The sequence below is a fragment of the Taurulus bubalis genome, assembly GCF_910589615.1.
Source record: "Taurulus bubalis genome assembly, chromosome: 17".
NCBI classification, from domain to species: domain Eukaryota; kingdom Metazoa; phylum Chordata; class Actinopteri; order Perciformes; family Cottidae; genus Taurulus; species Taurulus bubalis.
In genome coordinates this window covers 6,494,394-6,517,930 of record NC_136605.1, presented here as the reverse complement: position 1 = coordinate 6,517,930, position 23,537 = coordinate 6,494,394, and the positions used below count along the sequence as shown (strand labels likewise).

Below are 23,537 nucleotides of genomic sequence, written 5' to 3'. Positions count from 1 at the left end.
GGGCTTCCACACTCAGGTGCATGAGGGATGTAAATCTGTATCTGAAGTATATTATAGACCACAAGACATGATTCTCATTTTTTTAATAATTGCATTTTATTAATTGAAAACAAAACAAAAAAACGGAAAAAAAAATGCAAATAATAAAAAAAAAAGAGCAAAACAAAAAACAGTATCATTGGGTAAGACAAGGCGAGAGACACTTAAATAAGAAGAGTTCCATGTTGGTAAGGATAACAGGTGAAGGCGGGTTGATGTAGAAGATGGACAGGTGGGTTATATACACGGTTTCTCGCTGCAGGTGGGCGGGGTTAAAGTAGCAGGTCGGAGACACTGAAACACCAGAGAGAAAGGCACTATCCAGAGAGAACAGCAACACAAACACGGTAAACAAAACACACGCGTGCACAGACACACACACACGACCAGAAATCAAACTGCTTAACAAAACAAAAAAAGTGCTTGACCACACGCCACATTGGACAAAAGAAAACAAAAACGTTTACATCATTAAAGCTGATCTCTCAACTTTTAGCATAAAAGACAATCTCTCAGTTTTCTGAACTGCTTAAATCGGTGCCAGCTGCGGATCGGCACTGGTGACGTCACACACACACACACACACACACACGTGATTATCCAAACTCGGCCTCTTTGCTTACGTGCAGGTGTAGCAAGGAGGAGAGCGTCTCGTGTGTGCGTGTGTGTGCACGTACGTACGCACGCACGCCGATTGGATGCTCGGGCGGATGTGTGCACGTGGACTAGCGGCACACATCCTCAGAGCAGCGTCGACGGCGGCGTCTCGGCTTTTTCTTGGTTTAGTTTAAATCCCTTTGCACTGTTTGTGTGGTTCAGCTCTCCGACCTCGCTTCCCTCATGTTAATGTCTGTGGACTCAAGTCAGCTACATTCACCGCCCGAGTCAGATGGCTGCAATAAATACATTGGCTTTGGAAAAAAAGAAAGAAAAAAAAACAGGTGGCTGACCTTCACACTTTGTAACACAGCAGCTCCTCGCGGCTCGATACTCGATTAGTAGAACTAACTTGACTTTCCTTGCATTGCAGACAAGAGAAACCCTCTGCGAATGGAATTTATGACTCCTTAAATATCACGCGCGTTATCCGAGAGCCCTCAGATTCAGAAAGAAGAAGGAAAAGGAGGGACAATTCAGCACATCCTAGAGCTACGACGTCTTATCCAGACAACAAGAGTCAACATAATTTACAAATGAAAAAAAAAAATACAATTTGTGATGAGAGGTAAAACAGACAAACACATACAAATATATAATATATATTCTTAAAAAATGGATTCTCTCTATAGTTGATTTATTTATACAGCCGGCGGCTGATGTACAATGCTCTCGTGCCAATGATCTTACACATGGAAACTTGCAGTACTGTAGATTGCATCTTTTTTTTGTACATTTTTAAAACCATTTCTTCTTTTTTTTATTATTCTTTTTTTTAAACATTTTTTCTTTAAAACAGAGTTAGGATTCATCGGTAGGCATTTCATTTAGGTGATTAAAACAACATGCGGCAAAGTAAAAAAAAAAGAAAACAGAAAGAAAGACAAAAAGAAGAAAAAAAAACACAAAAGAAGGGCAGAATGTTAAGAAGTTAAGGAGAAGACAGAAGCAGCCGTGGGAGCGGGAGAATCGTTTGGTTGTCTTCACGGTTGGCGCTCTACTCTTTAGTTTCTCTGCGTTTACATTTCCCTCAAAAGGCTCAATCCTCCGCCGAGGCGCTCGCTTGGCAGGCGAACGCTCAGCACAAGTAAAAGTTGATTTCTGCTCAGCTGGCGCCCACACAGCGACGCCCACGACAGCACTACTCCTGTTTTATATATCTCTCTCTCTCCCTCCCTCTCTCTCTCTCGCTCTCTTTCGGCTGTTTGCGTTCTTCCTGTCTGCTCCTGTTATGGTGGGATGGAGGGGTGGTTGGATGTGGGGGTGCAGGGGTTGGGTGGGCTGATGAGATCAAGAACGATGATGATGATGGTGGTGGTGGCTGCTGCTGCTGTGGTTGTTGTTGTTGTTGTCGTCGATGACATGGTCTGACTGTTTACATGTTCCGATTGACAGGCGTGACGTAGTTGCGGGGGAACATTCCCGTCTGGCCGTGGCAGCCCCCTTTCCACCAGTTGGGGTCGGAGTTGTCCAGGACCTGGATGAAGTCGCCGCGTCGGAAGCCCAGCTCTCCTTCCTCCTGGGGGTCGAAGTCAAAGAGCGCCTGCACATATGTGGGATGCTGCGCCGTCAAGAGAAGGGAGGGTTAGCCAGGGGGTCATGTCACATACTGTATATTATATACATCCATTAATGGTCAAGTGAAGAGAAAAGACATTCAGAATACATTGTGTAAAAAGGTTGTCTTTGTTTTTGCGGGATTTGGACAAAGTGGACATTAAACCATCGGGTCTGACCGACTCCACGGTTAGCTAGTTTCTGTCTTTAAGAAAAAAGAACAAACTTCCCGATGGAGGCGGCGGTAGAGCAGCATCCTTACTGCCTTTCTTTTTCTTTTTTTAAAAGGAGCCTCGCGGCTTTAACGGCGAGTGTAAAGCGGTGAAAATATTAAAAATATTTTACATATGTAAATTCTGTTTTGCTGTTGCCCCCGTTTTTGGCAGTAAATGTTTTTGCTTCTGTGTCGGTGCTCCTGTCTGCTGCTGCTAGTACTACTACATGTGCTGCTAGTACTACTACATGTGCTGCTAGTACTACTACATGTGCTGCTAGTACTACTACATGTGCTGCTAGTACTACTACATGTGCTGCTAGTACTACTACATGTACTGTAAGTATTACACTGACTATGGATAACACCTCATACAACCCCACTTTATAAAACACCTGAACCATCCCTTTGACCCACAATACCAGTCTTTCTTTTTGAGAAAGAATGAATGAGAATATATATATCTAAAAAAAATACTTATATCATTAATGTAGTTATATCATACACATATAATTCACCTCTAAATAGTTTATAAACCACATTAAACAAGTTCTTACCTGGGGGACCTGCTCTATGTCTCGCAGGAAGATCTGTTGGTTGCGAGAGACTGAGGTGGAGCGGTGGTAGTCCACCAGCTCGTTGAGGGAGTTAAACTTCACCACCCATAGGAAATACTTTCCAGCTCCATCGCGAAGAACCTTGAAGTGCTGGACGTCATTTCCAAACCTGCATATGGGCACAGAGAGGAAGACTGTGAGGAAGGGGAGTGGTGGCGTCTCCAGCAACGGTCTCTGATGGACATGTACAGTTATTGTTTTTCACAGATTTAAATAAAAGGTAGTGGAGAAGTCACACCGTAATCTACCTTATCAAATGCATTAAATGTCAAAGGAATCCGCTACTGCATGACAGTCTGTTACTGGCATGACAGTAATTATGATCCATATCTTAGCTTCAACTTTACATGTGACCTGCTGTGAACTGCTGTGTCTTTTAGGGAAGGTCAGACTGGAGAGAGAGATGGAGAGATAGATATGAACATATAAAGAGGAAACAAGCTCTGTGCGTGTCAGCTTAAAACACTAAGTACAAGCAGGGCTGACGTCCAACACACAATACTGGACTCTTAACCGGCGGGCTCCGACCACCGGAGGGCGGCACTGGGGCCGCACAAGGATGAGGAAGCGGCTGGTGACTCAGACATACCGAGAAATGGAAACAGATGAACCTGATCACTTGGAAAAGGCACACTGATGTAAAAGGTTAAGGCGAAAAGCGTGTATATTTATAGAAAAACAGAGCGGGGCGTGAATCCTGTGCATCGGCGATACTCACTTCACAGAGAGGGAGAAGTCTCCTGGTGCGCTCTCGCTCTCTCGGATGAGGAAGGCCCCGTCGTGCCTCTGTTTGTTGAGCATCTCCTCGGCTTTGGCGCGCGGGATCTTCCCAAAGAACCACCTGCGGGAGGCAGAGAGAACGAGAACGTGTGTGAGCGTCGAGAGAACCGACCCAGAGCCGCCTAGAGACGGACCCGTGGAGTCTAAAAGAACTCTGAATGCTTTTTTAATCTACTCAGGAAATCGTAAAAAGCTTTGTGAATATAATTACGGCACGACACTGAGCTCACACACACCAAGAACAGCGTGAGAAGCTGCAGACATCACACCTCCTTCTGGCTGACAGCTTTGACCTGAGGAGTCAATGATGTGGAGAGGGTGCTAACCACTGCCTCCTCTCCTCTCCTCTCCTCTCCTCTCCTCTCCTCTCCTCTCCTCTCCTCTCCTCTCCGTGCTCAGTCAAAATGATACACACGATTACGTACTTCAAGGGTCACAATACTGTATGTCACACCAGGAAGTAAGGGGGGAAAAGGTTCCGCTTGATTGGACTGGCCACCCGTAGACCAGGAAGTAGATTAGTCATGATCTAATTATAGTGGGAAAGCAAACACACTAGAATTGTGTTCGTCTGCCAAGCAGCCAGGTTGCAGTTTACGTCAAATGTCTTGTACAATTTCATCACTGCATACTTTTGATCCTTTTAGACATTTGAGATGGGAGACAAAAGCCAGAAGAAGCTCTTCACTCGTGTAAATAATTAAAAAGTACAGTCAGCCGAAAGATGGCATCGTGGCTGCTTTACACGAAGGTGGAAAAAATAAATCAATAATAAAGTGGCCAACGCTTGATCTGGCAGCGAAGGACATGGAGTCAGTATATTTTTCTTCCTCAAATCAAACATTTACTGCAAATCTATATTTAACCCTGAAACAAGGTGGCGAAATAATCGCACGAAAGATATTTCCCAGTGTAGCGCAGCGCGTTCTTCTAGCTTCTCCCCGACCAGGCGGGCTCAAACAACGCCGAGTGGTGAGAGGTCGCGCTCCATGGCGTCGTCCCAGGATGTGGTCTCGCTTTAAATCGGAGCCCATCGAGGGACCGGCATTACCCGACCCCTCGTAAACCACTGCGGCCCGTGATTTGGAGTTCTTCTGGGATCCAGCCTGAGGCCAGAGCTGAGTTTGAATAGAATAAGAATATTCAGCCGCACTCGTTCTAATTCACAAACTGTGAACATACAAAGCTCTTCCGAGTAGAAATGCCAGGTGGTCCTGAGTATGCACCGCCTGCTAAAATGGCACAGCTTCTTCCTGCTGAGTGGACGGTGGTCAGATGAATCCTTGAACCCCCGGATGAGAGAGTAATAAAGAAGTAATGATGAAAGGCCGTGATGACTGAAGCCCGGTGCCGTTGTTGGCGGCAATATTGCTTAATATTCCAATTTTGTTTCGAGTCACGCGGTTTGCTAATCAAACAAAATCCATCCATCCAATCAGAAAATTCTACAATGTTGTTATCGGAGCGCTTCAGTTAGAGATGATAAGGCTGATCTACATGCAGTTTCAGAATAACCTTTTTTTTTTTACCATTTTGTTTCAGGCAACCAATCCAAATAATTCACGTTTTGCTGGTTGTCATGCAAAATGTTGCACTCTACAGTACGGGGAGCGTCAACACCCCATAATGATAATGATTACAAGAGGCTCCGTGTTACAGAAGCATAAGGCACAGCTAAATATTGATTCTCCGTAATCATAATAAAGACGATCAGGACTTGCGTTCGTTACACTGGTACAAAACAAAGAAAACACAAGAGCAGTAAAAATGGAGGAAAAAAAAAGACCAACACAATGCGAGAAATAAATAAATAAATAGGTACATGTAATCGCACCCCAGCAATGATGCAATAAGGTCAATATTCAATTAAGCGTAAGAGGCCTGGGGCACATTGTTAAAGAGAGAGCTACTCTGGCACTGAGCGCGGGCCCAGAGGTAATGTCCTCTGAGGTTCCTGCTGCCAGGGGTTCTCTGAAGTGCACACACATAAAACACACACACACACACACACACACATATATAAAACACACACACACATATATAAAACACATACACACACACACATAAAACACACACACGCACACGCACACACACATAAAACACACACACACACACACACATATATAAAACACACACACACACATCTCATGAGGGTGAACAGAACAGTTGCAGTTGACGTGTCCAGATGAGTCCGTACAGGCAGAAAGGAGAAAACAGGAACACGCAAATATGAATGGAATTGAGTGGCAGAAGGTAACACGTTTGTAGAACATGCACAGCACACTTTCACATCACAACATATTACAGCTACACAATTACAAACAGAGGAGAGACACCAGGCGGGCATAGTACTTACGGATGGGCTTTCATCTCTATGTAATTCTTGGGAATGAAGCCATCTTTTCCATTTAGCTCTGCCTTGTACCAGTTCTGATCACACTCTTCATTTAATACCTGGTGTTGACAAAGACAAAGAAGAGAGAGAGGGGAGACGTTCAGGTTAGCGCCACGCACAAATGTCAACAATGGACAGCAATCCACCTCCTAAATTTAGCTTTGAGCGATTTCCCTTTAATTTCCTGTGACTTCAGAGGGTGCCTGAAATGTGTGTTAGAGAACTGCTTGGCAAATATTAGGAAACTAACCAAACTAACAGCGGAACAAATATAAAAATCAAACCAAAAAAACAATCTGAAACGCTTCTTCCAATTAAAAAGCGCTGATAACATCTCATGCGAGCTGCCGCCCACGCAGCAGAGGCCCAGTTAGCGGAGCGCCTCGTGACCCGACAGCTGTGAGGGCGTTCATGTCTGACCGAGGGCGGCTCGCGGTGCAGGCGTGTTGGGCTGCTGGCGCACCGGCAGGTCCCGGTTAATAAGAGAGTGTCACTTTAAGTGCATTAATGACATTAACCTTCACGCTGCTGCAGCGTCTACATAAACGCTGCCTTTGAGCCGTGGTTCAACTCATGACTTGAATTAAATAAAAAAAAGGGTGTGTGTCACATCTGTGGCGCAATAAAAAAAAATATGACAAAATGTAAGATAAAGTGGCTAGAGTATGTTTCAGTGGCATTTTAGGAGTTAAAAGCATATTTTGAGGAGTATCGAGATCAGTTTGTCCTTTTATGATCCATTATGCTGTTCTTTTGTTCCCCTGGTTTTGTTTGTATCTTTTATTTATTTGTTTGTTTAGGTTATTGTAGTATTCATTGCCTATATGGTCCTTTTTGTTTACCGATATTTAATGTCTTCTTTGCTTCTCTGTAGAGCACTTTGTGAACTGTTATATAAATAAAGTTATTATTATTTCGTGAAACCGCAATTATTTTGGCGAGGATAATTATGTAATTTTTATATCGTCCCATGTCAAAGTTGAGATATTGTGGATGAAGTATTCCTTTAAAAGAAAAACACATTAAAACAAGAAAAAAAGGGGGGCAATAACCATTTCTGAGGAAAAGTGGTGCGCAATATTCGTCCCCACACTAATGTGACATCTTTATTGCAACGACTACAGACGTGTACACATTTCAGAGGAAAGCTGAAGCAACGGCGCTGAGTCACGTAACCTCCGTCTGAAAAACGTTGCATAAAGTAGTCAGAAGCCCATTTTAGAGGATCTCAGCCACCTCAACTTATGGCCACCAAATATCAGCAGGGTGTGACGCCTGGAGAGCAACAGAAAAAAAATTTAAAAGATCCGATAGACGTGTCGCACAACCAAGCTGTCACTTGTTTGATTCCCTGGAGCAGCTTGAAGTGAAGCTTGGCTCGCGTTAATCTCGGCGCTCTCTTCCATTCAGAGGGAGCCTTGAGCTGAGGAATGACTCAGTTTCAATCCGCATGATGAATAAATAAATATACACTTGTACGTATTTGGCGAAGGTAGGCACACAATTCTTAATTCAGCTGAGGTTTGGCAGAAAACAGACAAAAAGACGGTTGACTTGATGCACATTACACTCAAAACAGTTTCCCTGAACACCATTTTTTCTTTCTTCGCCCTTCCCCTTTCCTTAAATTCATAATTTCCCACTAACCCAGCCCAGGACAGCTGTCCAATTGGCCCCTGTGCAGTGTGAGTGGCCGCGTCTATTTGCTCCAGTGAGCCTGCAGAATGCCAGCTGTCACTGACTTCCTCCCCCAGCTGCTGACCCTGCACAAGACCTGCATTACTGGATCAGGGAGTGGCCTCGGACCAAAAGCATAAGTAGGTTGAGTGTTAGTGTGGGGTGTTTGTGTGTATGTATATATCTATATATTTGTTTGTGGACGTATAGATATCCGAGTACATCTGTGATGCAGAGAGAGAGAGAGAGAGAGAGAGAGAGAGAGAGAGAGAGAGAGAGAGAGAGAGAGATGTGACAGTCTGAGCCCAGACTCACAAAAGGGGCCTCAGCCTCCAGGCTGTGAGTTGATGCACCACGCCGACCTTTAAAGAGCCAGCGCCCGGCTTTGTCGGCTCAGGGTCTGTTGGTTATGAAGGGTTACAAGACGAAGAGTCTACAGCCATGACAGCGGCGCTGAGAAGGAAGAACTTAGACACGGGGTCGTCTGGGGATCGGGGCCGTCTCTGCCAATGATGCCGTGGGAATAAAAGTCAGGGGATCAGCGGCGTTAGTAGTCGACATCCCGTTGGACAATAATTCTCGGCGATTCACTGAATAGCGATCGACTCGACCGGCCGACATCAGAGCGGCTGAAAGGCAGAGGTGAAAAATAGGCGGAAACCACAGTAAATTGTGTCATAACCGCGTCACGTACAACTCTGTCTGGGTTTCTTTTTTGGGCCGTTAGTGAAAGCGGTGATGTCGGTCACCAAAGTACGCCAGGTAAGGTAATGAAAAAAGTGAACTGAGAGGGTTATTTTAGATGTTTTTTTTAAGTGGGTTGAATTATACTGCCATGTTCTGTGTGGAGAAATTGCTATTTTTGTAACTTTCTTTTAGTCTGGTGGCATTGAAGGGAGCGGTACAACGGCTTCAGTTTCAAGGTAAAGCTACTGGACATGAGCACTTAAATGAATAAATAAAAAAATCCCTATATCGAGAATATTTGCACCGCTTTCCCTCGACCCAAACAAAACCGTACCATTTCCACCACCTGGGAGCCGAGAGGAAAACATCTAACAAACACGGTAGGGTACAAAACATGCCGTTCAATCTCTACAAATGTAGGTGGAAGAGTCGCCATCAGTCAGAGAGACGATGCTTCATCCTCACGACAAGTCAAGCCCACTTTGTTGGCTGGCAGCCACTCTTCTGAAGTGCGTTTCGAAAAAACCCTCCCAGCTCCAGCAGCGCCGCGCCGTTGACCCTGACCTCCCTCGACTGGAGGAATCAGTCTCGACAGAGTGTCATCGAGTAAGTACACTGTTGTGGAGCAGATTGACGCTGCAGTTGTGAAAATGAGAACTAGTTGTAACATTTCAGCAAGATGAAAGAGATTAAGGTCAATAGAACTAGAGCACATCTCTCACTGTTCCATTGTACTTGTCTTCCCACAATGCATCTCATCCTTGTTGAGGAGAGAAGTCCCTCTGCCAGACAGCGCCACATGCCACCAGACCGTCCTTATGAACTCTAGTAACCTTAAATAATTAGCCGGTCTACAACCAGAGGTAATAATAGAGCACAGCAGGTGCTGCGATACACTGTATTGCCCAGGCTTATATGAAACGCTAAGATGTTTTAGAGAAATTTCCCTAGCCACCGTCTGAGCGAAGGGAATCCCAATCGAACTTTCACTTTAATTCTTCCTCCGCATCAAACGTAGAGTCCCTCAATATGTGCACGTACCGATTACACTGTTTTTGTGTGAACTTGGGCTTCCTTCCGGATGCAACCTGCAATATTGCAGCAACACGGTGAAACCCACCTGACATCCGAGTGAAGCAGATTGGGGTCGCGTCCTTGGAGCAGCGGAACGTACGCTCACATGCACGGTGGAGTCGTTGTGGCACGACCGCGTCTCAGCGATGCCGAGCAGCGCGGCTCTTAACACGCCACGAAAACACAACGACACGTGTATATCATCAACTTCTAGCTCAATACAAAAGCTCTCTCCTTCTGTTGAGTATCGATATCATGTCACATACGTTAGTAGTGTACCGCTGTTCAAAAATAACTATAGTACAGGAATTGTATTGGTCTTATATTGGAATCAACAAAGAAAATATGATATGGGAACATTGAACAAAGTCTGGACAATCTGCCTGTGTTAATATGTTACGCCTTATTACAAAATGATAGTTAGATTTGTACACAACTCAAAGATATTGACGCTCTAGAAGAGTGCAGCAGTGAAAACAGTCGGCTATAGGAATGCCTTCATAGTGAACCTTTGAACTCGAATGCTTACAGTGGCTCTCAAAACCAAAAGAATGGAAGCCCATGAGGAAAAAGCAGAAATTCAATATTTGCTTGGCTGGCATTTTTTTCCTTTAGCCATACAGAGAGGAGACAACCGCAGCATTGTGTCAGACTGAGCTCTGTGTTCCAAGTCGAGACGGCATTGTGGATGATGTACATTCCCTTCCTCCCTCTCTTTCTCTCTATGAAGATTTGTTGTCTCTTTAATCTGATTGAGCCACAATAGTTGGAGGAGTTTCTATTTGAGAGGCTGAGGTCCAGGCCGGGGATTATCTCCTCCACAGCTGCCGCTGTCCCTCCTCTCTCTCACACACACACACAAAATATTAACATATTACAGCACTTCCACCAACGGAAGCATGTGTGACACTAAACATGTGTAGCTGCCATTCACAAGAGACCCAGGTTCACCATAGCCAACTCAGGGTGTCTCTGTGAAATCATACAATATGTAAATCCATCTGATAAACAGGGTTGCAGAGTTTCAACGTCATTATTGAGGCCGATGTGGAGAAACGGATGCAACATAGTGGGATTTATTTTCGGTTATTCTGTCCTCTAATTAATCATGAAGTATTTTTTCCTTGAACCGAAAAGAAAAAGGACAGAAGTTGCCTTCTTCAGGTACGGTTGGGTTCTTTGGAGCTCATGAAGTAATCCTACGTTTACTTTTAAACCATGTTCACCATTTACGCCGAATGCAGAGCAAACGAGTGCAAGTGATGACTGAGGAGATTAGATTCAAATCCAGACCTTCCCTTTCCCCCACCACCGAAACCTGAACGCCAGGGTCGTACAAGAGGATTTTCTTTCCAAGTATGTGGATGAAAGGAAATAACCACGCTCAAGAAGTCACGATTGCGTAAGGACGACTTACTCAGCGTTGACTAACACGAGATGGAGGTGGAGAGAGCGGTACAGTACAGGCGGCCCGGGGGCAGAGAAAACAAGATGCAAAATAAACCACACGCCCGCACGGTCCACACAGGATTGCAATAAATCAGGAGCAGGGATTAACCGGAGTGTGAGTTAATCTGAGCGAGCGGCAGGTCAGACAGATAGAAAGACAGACGAGCTAAAGCTTCGTCAGAACCTGGGAGGCCAAAGCCTGTTGGGTCTGTTATTGACACCGATAGAGAGTCTATTTGCATTGCATGACGATATCAAAACACAGTTTTGGTTATCTAAATCAGACCGCAGATTATCAGATAACAATGTTCCTGGTCATATGCAAAGTCCCAACCAGACACTTACAGTAGAGTCAGTGGAACCTACGTAGAGTGGAAATAAACATTTATATAAATAGACCCAAATATCAAATCACAGATAAAAATGTAATATTATTATTCCCCACCTTGAGAGGGGGGCTCCCCCCCTCACTGTCCTGTCTGAGTCCTGACATTGTGCTACTGTAAAGCATAAAGTTTGCAGGTCGGGTTCAGGTAGTTGATTAACGCATTTTTTTCCTTCATGTTGGGCAGTGAGTAACTGCGTTCTTAAATCATTAATCTTTTTTTTTGTGGCTCCATTGTTTGTTTTGTTGGCTCCATTGTCTTTCTATTTTTTGTTTTGTTCCGTTTGTCTCCGTCCTATGTAAAGCGTCTTTGAGCATTTTGAAAAGCGCTATATGAAATTAAAGTATTATTAAACCGGTGTTTTTCTCAAATAAGAAAAAGATAAACCCGTAGGTTTTGACACACACGACTAAGACTAAATAAAAAACAAAAGAACAACAAATTAAGAAAGAAAACAGAGTGAAAGTAAAGTGATTAAAAAGGTTTTGCTGACCAAATCTGGACAACAATATTGTCAAGACTTAAAAACTATGAAGGACAAAACAATGACGACAACTAAAAAGCATCACATGTTAAGACTACATTTAAAATAGCTGCTAAAAGTAACTGCAAATATATACACACACACACACACACACAAAGAAAATAGAATACAAATAACTACAATGAAATATATGTACAGCTGCAGAGTGTATTCATTAATTTAGCAAATTAAATGTAAACAATAGAGAGTGCAAAATGCAAAGTATGTATGTGAAGTGTGTAATAAGCATACACATGTACAGTGATAATTAATCCACAGAGGATCTGTGCCTTCTACTCTCCCCTTACTGTAAAGAGGAGAGTAGAAGGCACAAGTAGTAGGAGATGCCTGTGTGTGTGCCAGTGTGTGTGTGTGCCAGTGCGTGTGTGTGTCAGTGCCAACTGTGTGGATGTCTGGCAGGAATGGAATCTGAGTCCTGGTATTCTGACATACTGGCAGCAGAAGTGACCTCCGTAGTGGCACAAAGCGAGTCGCCCCCTCAACAGTGCAGTATTTAGGACAGTGTGCCTAAAGGTATTGGTGCAATAATTCCATAATGCCCTGAAAGTGTTATCCTAAAGATGAATAACTGCCCCACCCTAGACTGATGGATATGGAGAGGAAACCAGATTAAAAATCACAGCCGATTGAGAGGTGAGTGTGGGGAGCAGGAGGAGGAGGAACAGGAGGAGGTGTGAAGACCCACACAAGGTCACTTTATGCTTTGTTTCGCAAAACCGCTTTCAGGAAAACGCACACAAAAAAACAACCCAAAAAGCCTTGGAAATGAGGTCGACCTCCTTTGCTCCCAGCAGGGAGGCTGCAGACTTGGATCGGGGAGGCGATGAGTACCACCCCGATGCAGAAACACAGAGGAACAGATTACATTGGATTCCAGTAAATGAAAGCTTGTAACACTCTTGTAATTAAAATAATGCTCGAGGCTATTACCACACGGGGAGCCTTCCTTCCACAGCGGAGACTGAAGCTTCCAAACACACATTTTAACACCTCATGCCAGGAGATTAACCCTGTGTTGGCCGCCCGGCAGAAACTGATCGACTTTACTGGCAACTATTGCGCAGGAAAAAGCATGTCTCCACAACATGCATTTGTCGAGTGGTTATTTTCATTAAAAAAAAAAAAAACACGGAAAGTGTGGTATCAAATTACAAAATGAGACAAAGCTCTGTTTGATGTCTTGACCATATTTTTGTCTAATGTATCCAAGGCGAGTTTATTTGTATAGCACATTTCAACAACAAGGCGATTCAAAGTGAGTCACATAAAACCATTAAAACATAATGCGGAAGAAACCAAGATTTAAAAACAATTAAGAACATTAATTTTAAAACATTAAAACAGTCAAAAGGCGACAAATTTAATAAAAGTTGGAGTGCCGTTTAAGAAATAAAATGCAGTATTGAGATGCAGAAATTGATATCCTTGGGATACAATAAGCAACAGGCAGACCAATAATTACAATGTAGTTGTAACACACTCATGACTACTGAAAAGTCATAATGCCTGAAAAGACGAAAACACATCAGCCAAACCAGACGAATGATAAACTGTAATCAACAACCCGAGTGTGATAATTGATATGGGAGATAATTTAGGCTCTGACCCCCCAGCCACCAGCTCCTTTCATTATCAATGTGACTCCGGCGGCTCGGGGGAGGATCCTTTCTTGCATCATGATGTTGTTTGTCACAGCTTGAGCTCTCGGTGCAGCTTATTTTGGCAATAGCCTCTAATGACCCGAGATTTATTTTAAAAAGCGACAAAATCTGTAGAGCGGTAAACAGATGTGACAGCTTAGGACGAGTGTGTGTGCGTGTTTGTGTGAAGGAGAAACAGTTATATAGCGTTAAGAATGGGCTTATTGACGTCTGACTCCAACGCGAGGTTTTACCAGCTGTTGTCGCCGAGATTAACCAAATGCACGATCTCAAGTCGGTGGAAGCCAAAAAAATTGTCAATCCACCGGCGTCTCGATTGTGTCAAGGAATACGTAGCTTATCAGTTCCTGGACTGTTCTTTCCACTCGCATGCTGGTGCAGGTTGGGAAGCAAAAACGAGGAGGGGGGGGCAGCAAGAAAGAGAATAATGGACTTTTTGGGGGGTTTAAATACAGCCGCCGGTGACTTAACGGCACATCAGGAGGGGAGTGACGCGGAGATGAGAGGGAGTGAGATCTAATTACAGCTCTCTGACTCAACACTCGGCTGCTACCAAGAGGAAGAGCAGCGAGAAAACAGACGGCGGGAGCAAGAGGAAGGCATAACGGTGACGGAGGACTGATCAAGAGAGTCAAAGCAAGAGAAAGCGACAGAAGCTGTGAGGGAGAGAGGGGGAGAGAGAGAAAGAAGAAGACAGAGGACCACTTTGAAGAATCAAGCTCCTTGTGATCAGCTTAGGAAAACTCCTCAGGGGCAAATTACATAAAATGAGGGCATCTCCTTCTCAAAAGCAGCCAAGCTAGCTTTTCTGTGGACTGCACGGTCCTCCATCTGCGGTAGCTGGCTAGCTAAATGCCTTTTTGTGATACCCCATCAATCCAGTGAAGGAGAAAGTTGTCTTTTCATTCCCACGCTGCACTGCGCTTTGTCTGGTGGTTTATTTTAGTTTCACATTAGATGCGTCATCTAACCTGCGATTTCGCTCTTCCTCCTCCTCTTTATTTTATTTTGTATTGCTCTAAAGATGTCAGAAATAATGTAGAAGATGTACAGGAGACGTTGGGGACGACACAAAGAAGAGTTAAGGTGTTGCGTTGTGAAACGGTTCATCTTTGACTGTGAAAAAAAGACAGATAACACTGAGTTCGTCTCTCCAGGGGTGGCGAGATTCCTGCTTCAAAAAGTAAAACAAAATAAGACTACATCCCCGCTCGGCTCCCAGTGAACCGAGAACGGAAACAGAGCTGCATGCATCACCTCTGTGATCAATTAATCAACAGGAAATGTATGACGCCTCAGTTATCAACAAGGCATCATAGTGGGCCCTTTTCATACGCATGTCTCCAACTCAGTCTCTTCCCTCACCTGCATTCCCACTACGACTAAAGCTATAAACAGAGGTTCTTTGAGGTAATTATTTAGGGTGGAAAATGTAATAAAGTACTGTGCCTTTACCACAGAGGGCTGTGTCTCAAACCTCTCTACAAAGTGCGCTATATTAGCCATCAGTGTAAAAATTCGCAGTATAAAAAAACGTATCCACCACATAGCACTCATAAATTCCAACAATGCTACGAAAAGAAGTAATGTCCCAATACGTTTTTCTGACAAAATAAATCACCTTCGACTATTTAGAGTCCATTATAAAAAGGCGGAGTAGCGAATGAGAGATTTCTGACAGCTCTGTCAAGTGCCTCAGTACCACCTGGGCTGCCGCTCTTTGCACAAGCTACTGCTGCAACAGGCCACAGAGAGAGGGAGAGGGCGAGAGAGGGAGAGCTTCAGCATCCGGCCTGAGTGGCCACAAATTAAACCGTGCCCAGTTGGACAGCCATTAGCCGGGGAAGTCGCCGGGACAAGTGAGTGTCCGCCTGCTGCCGCGTGTTGACTCGGCGCACAACAAAATAGCACAACAACGAGACGGCGGAGCGGCCGGAAGAGGTTCGTGCAAACACACTCTCCTCCATTACGGAGCTATGGCAATATTTGCAGTTTCCACACCTCCTTCCATAGTGAGCAGCAGCGTGCTGCTGGTGGCGTCACTGTTCCTCCCCCTGGGCCCTCATCGTTCAGGCTGCTGCTGCTTCACTCTTCTACAAATGCAGGTTGTGTACACATACAAGAGCAACAGCTGTCTGAAATGCTGTGTGATGCTTCCTTGTGTTCAAGACTGTAAGCCTTTAATAAAGCTGTGTCCTTTGGCTAGTCTTCATAGCAAAGCCCTTAAAAAAATAAAACTCTTCCATTTAACAAGGTCACAGTGTTTAAATTAGACAAAAGAAAAGAACGAGTCAGAGAAATGTACTTATCTAAAGCTTTCTCTCCGGAGATTCGGCATTTAATTAAAACAAAATAGTCTGCTGCGATGTGAATTTAAGTGAGCTCCTACAGGGCCTCCGGCGGTGTTAAGTAGGGGGGAATCTCAGCTGTAACTAAAAACTGCAAAAAGAAATTAAAAAAAGAGCAACACAGCAGCGATTTATTGACCCTTCAGACACACGGCGTCAACACCGCACACAAACAGTAACTTAGACGGCGGTCGGCGCGCTGCCAGTTTGGAGAAGCGGACAGGAGGACCGGCACGGACCCCCGAGCAATGTGCTGCTGCGCGGACGTGGCGTTAGCTGGGATCAACGATAACACGTTGCTTAGCCTCGGTCCTGTCCGTTTCTCCACTTTGTACCATGTAATACACCGATGTAAAACCCTCTCTTATTTCTGAACTGAGCACAGGTGAAGTTGACTCTGCTAGCGCCGGTGTTCACCTTATTCCTGACCTCATGGATTTTTCTATTTGAAAAAGCCGTTTAGGAAAGAAAAAAAATCAAATAGTGGGATTTGGATTGGAGCTCAGACTCTAATGACGGATTATGGGTCTTTGAGGTTTTAGGATTTTTTTAAAAGACAATCAGGCATCACGAGGCAGCTCTTCCTCTCTTCAGCGGTCAAGTGGAAATGGAGGGCAAAATCAATACCCTGAGCACTAATAGGCATTGAGGGAACCATTCATCAGGGGTGGGGTGGAAGTGTCGAAGCAACTGGCTAAAAGCTCCATTTTCCTTCATATTGCAACCCTAAAGAGGGGCAACAGGATGTCCGTCACAGGGAGACTTAAAAATAGCGAGTTCTTGCTGAGGCAAGAACCAATCTACTGCGACGCTAATGCAAATAGGGCGACCACTAAACCGTCTGCTTTCAGGGAAGGACCCAGCCCGTGCTGCTGTGCACATTCGGTGCTGAAGTGTGGTGGAAGGGTGGGTGGGGGCGCGCTGTAGCAATGCAGGAAGTAGCCGGCTGTTGGAAGACGCATCAAACAGGATGTGAAAACAGTTGAGCTTGTGGCATCAACGTGAGCGCGTACGCAAGGCAGGAGGACGCGCTGACGTTGGGACAGACTCCCTTGAGTCTAAGCTCAATTTAACGAGAGGTTTGGGGCAGCAGGGCGACTCTTCTTTTGTGAATATCTCATACGACATTCAGGTGAAACAAAAGCTTCAATGCTGTAATATACACACCCTAAAATATCACATTTTTAGGTTGCATTTGTTTGTACCAGTTGTATTCCCTAAAAGCATGCAAAGTATCCTCTTCATCAAGTTTCAGCGGTTTCCTTTTATTAATCGTTTTACGATTGCCACCAATTATTTCATTTTGTTTCAGCGTAATAATGGCTTACAATTTCTCTTTTGTGAGCAGACGTTTGCCTCCTGTAATGACCACGGAGTGTCTTAATGCTCCACAATCTATTGGCAAGCTCTCATTCAATTCCTAGGGTGACTTTAAATTGGAGTTTTATGGTACACTATTTCATTAGTGGCCGGCAATATAAGTTTGACGGAGTAGGAGGACCCGAACGGAGCTCAAATAACAAATGATCCGAACGCGTAGACGGCAGTATCGCAGAGCAGCGAGGTTGGCGGAGGCGGATCGTAGATCATGCTACGTGGGCACAGTTCAAAGATCTGATGATAGGAGCTAATTCTGTCCACCAGTAGGGCTGTTAATCTTTATTTATTCAAGGAGGAAATGAGAACAAGTGCACAGTGCTCTGGGCAAGATCTGCTTTCTGACACAGAAAAAGATTTGTAGAGCAAGACTCATCTAAGCGTTTTTTTTTTTTTTTTTTTTTAAACCCCAAAAAACAGATGATTTTATTATAAAACTGGTCAAACAGAAAGGTGTGATCGGACCAGATGCAGATGTGGCTCGTTGATCTGTATTAACTTTATGCTCATGTGATATGTGCGTCTTATGCTGACACAGAGTTAATGAAGGATGACGTACTTTGATTTTACGGCGTCATCCTGCTCTGTTAGAACACTACAGGTCATGTAAACAGGGCTCTGAAGAAAGGTCTGTCTATATGCACTTTGTTGTATAGGACAGTGAAGACAGTCGTATTGTATTATTATATGGCATTCGCTGGAACCACTCGGCTATCAACACGCTCCTGGAAACTGGTCCTAACAATGAATTTTATACGTCAATAAATGGCTTCAAATGCCTCAGTAAATCATCTCCAGTAATTTTCTTCCTAGGACAGACGTCACCAGTAAGGAGGTCAACGTGATGTTTCGCTGGTTGTTGCACCGCAAGAGCAGACTTCAACTCAGAGTATGTCGAGCAGTGATGTTCAAATGTGTGTGTGAAGAAAATAAACTACAGTATACAGTTAAATTTAGAGAAAGATCTAACCACCAGTGGAAGTTTCCCCTTTTTTGTGTCTATGCATGATGGGATATCGTACTGTGAAACTGAGCTAGTCTGCATTATGCAAATGTGTCACGGTCCCACTCGCTGCACATTTTTTTTACCATAAGAGATTTTTACATACAAACCCACGCTTCGATACTTTGCACTTTTTTTAAAATTAAATGTTATTTGGGTGTCCGGAAATCGGAGACAACAAATCGGGTTCCCCTGTTCAGAACGGTTTAACCACTTGAAACTGCCAGTAAAGATAAAACAGGAAGGTAATCAAAACAGCACTGCGTGCGTTTTACTGATAAAAAAAAAAAGAGCTAAAGTAATATGTAGATGCAGATACGCATCCAATTGTTAGAGAAGATACATTTGATGAAACATGACAAGTTTGCTTCACTACCCAACAACTGGTAACTGAGAACTAAACGTTGGTGTGTGTGACTCAACTCTGCAAATTAGAGGGCAGCCTGGTTTGGTCAACCAGCTGTGTGAGTCACAGTGACACGCTGCTTCTTGCTAACAGCGAAGAAACCCGATTGAAAGATCTCGATCGCATATTGGACGATACATGCTTCCTTTCAACTACTAAAATGTTATGTATGACTTTGTTGTAACACAGTAATATTATGAATGAAAGCAGGTGCATCTAGAGACGGTGGCGGCTAACGTGTGTGTGTGTGTGTGTGTGGATAATGATTGGCTACAGTCAATCAAAATATAAGAATCATGTCAACCAAAGACGAGCAAAACACAATCAATCCTCGAGACGAGTCGCAGCTTTCTCCCGAAAGATGAAGCACAGACCTCCTTAAAAGAAAATGCTGGTTATGACGGGAAATTCTCATACGACGCTTAACACCATTGTCATCTTTCATACTTATTGCTGGACCAAAACTGGCACGCCCCGATTGAAAATCACTCTTCATCGGTATTTTAACGAGTGATAAAAGTCAGCATGCGCATTCGTGATGATTAAAGAGTTGGACACAACGGGATGTCGTGTCCCCAACACAACCTTTTGATCCCTTCGAGTGACAGACCGTTAGAAAAACGCATCTAATATTTAAAAAGAAAAAGATCTTTCATAAAAGAAAAAGCTATTATAACGAGGAGGGAAAACTTCTGTGTGGCGTTAGGCCAGAGCTGGAGCTGCCTGGGCTTCGGTACAGTGAGTCGTGATGAGTCACTCAAACGGCTGTACTGCCTGTGCCGATCATGCTTGCCGAGAGGTCTACAGTACCAAACCACACTGGCTTCCTCTCAGCGGTGTACGCTGAATGCATTGCTGACAACCATTCTTCCGAAAAGGCCCACGAAACATAATCTCCCCGCCGTAGCATGCGCCAAGAGGTTGTGATCTTGTGAATGAAAGCAGAAGTGGAGGAACAAATTGCACAAATCGGCGAAGGCTTGCGTTAGCCACAGCGACAGCGACGACGGTGAGCCGGTAAAAAGGATGCTACGTTCGCGGGCTTGCTCTCTCATGAGAGGGCCCCTTTGTCCCGAGAGCAGAGCTGTTTAGTATTAGCGTCGTAAGACTGGTGATGGGAGGCGAAAAAGGAGCCACCGAGAACACACTCCACCGCCAGAGCGTTCCCTTTGAGATGTACCACTGCTCCGAGCGCTTGTGCTGGACCACAGCGGCATCTACGCAGAACAGAAAACCGGAACGGTTTTAAAAATCAATTCATGTCAATTGGGAGAGACGTTTAGTATTATGAATGTATAAACAGCGGTTATGTAACCAAACATAAAAATTTTAAAAAGCAAGAGTGCAAAGAGCAAAGGTAAATAGCAAGCGGCAGACACCAACCTGGTGTTGCTTTACTAAATATTCATTTATTTAATGCCTCTAATGCGGAGACATTTTGCAAAAAAAAAAAAAAAAAAGCAGCCACAAAAAGCAGGCCAAAGGCATACTTTATTGTTTTTGGTTGCAGAATCTTCAGTACTTTAGAGACCTGACTATTTAAAAGCTTTACAATAATTAAAATCACAAATATCAGCTACAAATTTGCATATCTTCTCACTTAGCAAATTACATGAAACGGCGTTATATTCCAGTGGGACATGAGAAGTAGTTTAAACACAACGGTCGATCAATTACTTCAAAATCATTGCAGAGATGTTGCCAAAATGACGTTCAACCTTATATTTACATGTCAAATAAAGCGCAGCTTGGGTTAAACTGCGCTTTAGTGGATGACAGAAGCTTGTTCCATCCGGTTTCTCTTAAATTAACCTAAGGGGAAGGGGGGTATGAGTGCTGAGAGGAGGAACAAAAGCAGGATAAAAAGAAGATGAATGAAATGGAGGAGGAGGGGGATGGTATCTGACAAACATTGGGCCAATTCATTCCATCTCAAAAAGTGTACCCGGTCCTGTGTGCAGAGCAGCAAACAATTGTACTCAGAAGAAATGTGGACAGTGCTTTAGGCAACAGTCATGCAGGCTTTCCTTCCCCATTTCAGACCTAGTCTCCATCCAGAAATAACCTGAGAGGAGTTTCTGCAGCTACAGTATTGTCACGCTGCAGCCGGGCGAAATACATAATGCATGTTGATTATTTTCTTAATCTTTTTATACCACAACTATATTCAGTTTCCTGCACTCGAGAAGGGGAACAAAAATCACATTTAAGAAGCTGCCATCAAAAGACCTTTTTTCTTTTCTTCTTAAAATAAATATTCAAACCAAAATAGTTGGCAATTCATTTAATTGTTGACAACTAATCGATTAAGCATCGGAGCTCTGTTTTAGTCCTTAATGAACTGTGGCAGTACATGCTGGAGGACAAACGTGTCTGAACAAATAGTGAGATAAAGGCCATAAAAGGCATCTTACAAGGAAGGAAACAAATCAAGAATTAAGAGCAACGACGTGCTCAACATAGAGGGAGCGGAGAAGTACAATTTGGGGTCGGGAAACTTGAGTGGAACATTAGATGGTGTTAAACATGTGTCACAGAATGCAATGCAGTTTAGTCCTAACTTCCCAGGCACCAATAGGCACATCTCATCTTTAACAGTGTCAATTAGGGAGGAGATTCTGTGGCATTTCCCATTAACATTTGACTGGAACTCTGCCATCTGGCTTGAGCTTTTCCACTGGCTGTTGAAATTAGAGAAAAAAGTACAGTGCTTTCGCTTCTCCTATGCAAATTTAATAAGTACTCAGATTTAGCTCAGTGTTTCCTGAGCTGACTTGCTCTCGCTCTCCTCCCTCCCTCTCGAATCTACCCCTCTGGTGAGATAAGAAATCTTTTCAAATCTCTTATTCAGCGAAAAAGCAGCACTCATCCCCGATTGAACAGTCAACTCATTCAGGACAGCTGACTTTTATGTTAAAACAGTCAGTATATTATAATATAACATAAAAATTAAGGTACACCATCGGACGCTAAAGAATTGTCAATACAGGAGTGGTGTCCTCTCACATGGAGGCTTTTCTGGAGAAAAAATAAACAATAATAATTTTAAATGATGATAAAATGATGTGCATGTGAGGTTGCACCACGACTATTTTCCATCTACCTGCATGTCTGGCAAAACAGATGTTGCCCGTGAAAACAATTGATTGTTATGATGAAAACAGGATGACAGGTTACACAGAGCTGCGTGGTCTTTTTGTACTAATGTATCTTTGTCAGCCGAAAGCTTAAGTGTTTCTGAGAAGCATCCGGACCGTAGGCGGACATTTTTAATAGCAAAATAAAGACGGACCTTTCAGCCAAAAAGGGGAAGGAAGGGAACTCTTAAAGTCATGCAGTATCAAACTTTAACGTTTGACTCTTTAATCGAGTGTTTAGCGACACGCGTTGTCGTAGAAAGTACGAAGCTCCGTCTCATTTCTCTGCGCTGTCGCCTCTTCGTCCTGCTCGTCGTCGCTATGACTCCAAACAGAGGGATTATGATGATTGCGTTTAAAGCCAAAGTGAACCATTGCGTAGGGAAATTGTACTTTCTAATATCTTGGCGATCTCATCAAGGTCAGAGTGTAAAAAACACGCTTTTCAGGCAAACCTGAAAGCGTGAGGCTTTGAATAAGCTCCTTGTGCCTGAGGATCTGGACAAGCCTGGGGTTTCAACAGAGAGCACTTTAGAGATGCTTCATAATGGAATAAAAAAAATAGGCATCTTTTGCCTCTTTTACACAAGCATTGCTCCTTTAGAATACGAGCACACAATGAGCCACAACATCTCGGCCTATAATTCTAATTTACATGTTTTAGATTTTAGGTTATATTAAGTCTCCTGACTCTTCTTCTTAAAATGTGTGTTTGAGTTCGACAGATACATCTGGAAAATAAGTGTATGACCATGTTAAGTACAAATGAAAAAAACAAATTGATCTCATGCGCAACATCAGATTTACGTGTTTAATTCAACTTGATTAACACAGGACCGACAGAAGGATGATTAACTGCCCGTGATTTAAACATACAGCGGAAAAAAGAATCCAGCATTGCATAATAATGAGTAACACGGACAAGTCTTAACATTAAATGATCAAATAGTTTTCGCTTACCTTGAGAACTTCCCCACGCTTGAAACTAAGCTCATCATCGGCAGTAGCCTTGAAATCGTATTTGGCGATGGCCTCCATGGTTGCAGTTTGGTGCTGGAAAACCCACTCGGCTGTGGTCGCGTTTCAGGGGTCTGAATAAAAAATAAAAACGCGTACCCCCGGCTTCTGTGGCCAGATGCTTTCCTCCGAGTCTCTCCTCCCGTCTATGACCCGCTCCTTTAGGGCTTGGACCTCACATAAAGGTCACAGTGAGGCACCTGCAAACAACAAGCGATGTGGGACTCAGTCAGACTCAAATGTAAAGTAAACAGAATGAACATGAAAACGGCAAGAATACAAATTAACGATGGATTAATACAGCGTCTCATTTATGCTGCAAGTTTACTCATTTCAATGACTCTTCGTCACACAAATAAAATGTTATTTCTATTTTTGTAACTGCTTCCCCGTCATCATGAGACAGTTATTGCGTGGTCGGTGTGTTGATCACATCGGTGAGATCCAACAATGTGTGAAAATATCTCGTCCCTAACTGATGGTCATCTGGCAAACCTTTGTGAAATGAAGTT

General features: G+C 43.7%; 1 protein-coding gene across 2 annotated transcripts; it reads right to left on the bottom strand.

Moving 5' to 3' along the window:
* Nucleotides 1-1,615: 1,615 nt before the first annotated feature.
* Nucleotides 1,616-23,083, bottom strand: grb2b (growth factor receptor-bound protein 2b). 2 transcript variants are annotated; one of them, XM_079232729.1, is made up of 5 exons: nt 22,969-23,083; nt 6,221-6,318; nt 3,803-3,925; nt 3,025-3,193; nt 1,616-2,257 (listed from the first exon to the last, which is right to left on the bottom strand). In XM_079232729.1, the coding sequence occupies exons 1-5, from the start codon at nt 23,044-23,046 to the stop codon at nt 2,072-2,074; spliced, it is 654 nt and encodes a 217-aa protein (XP_079088855.1). In that variant the 5' UTR covers nt 23,047-23,083; the 3' UTR covers nt 1,616-2,071. The 2 variants fall into 2 exon arrangements, with proteins under 2 accessions (XP_079088855.1, XP_079088856.1); XM_079232730.1 differs by lacking the exon at nt 3,803-3,925.
* Nucleotides 23,084-23,537: the final 454 nt, after the last annotated feature.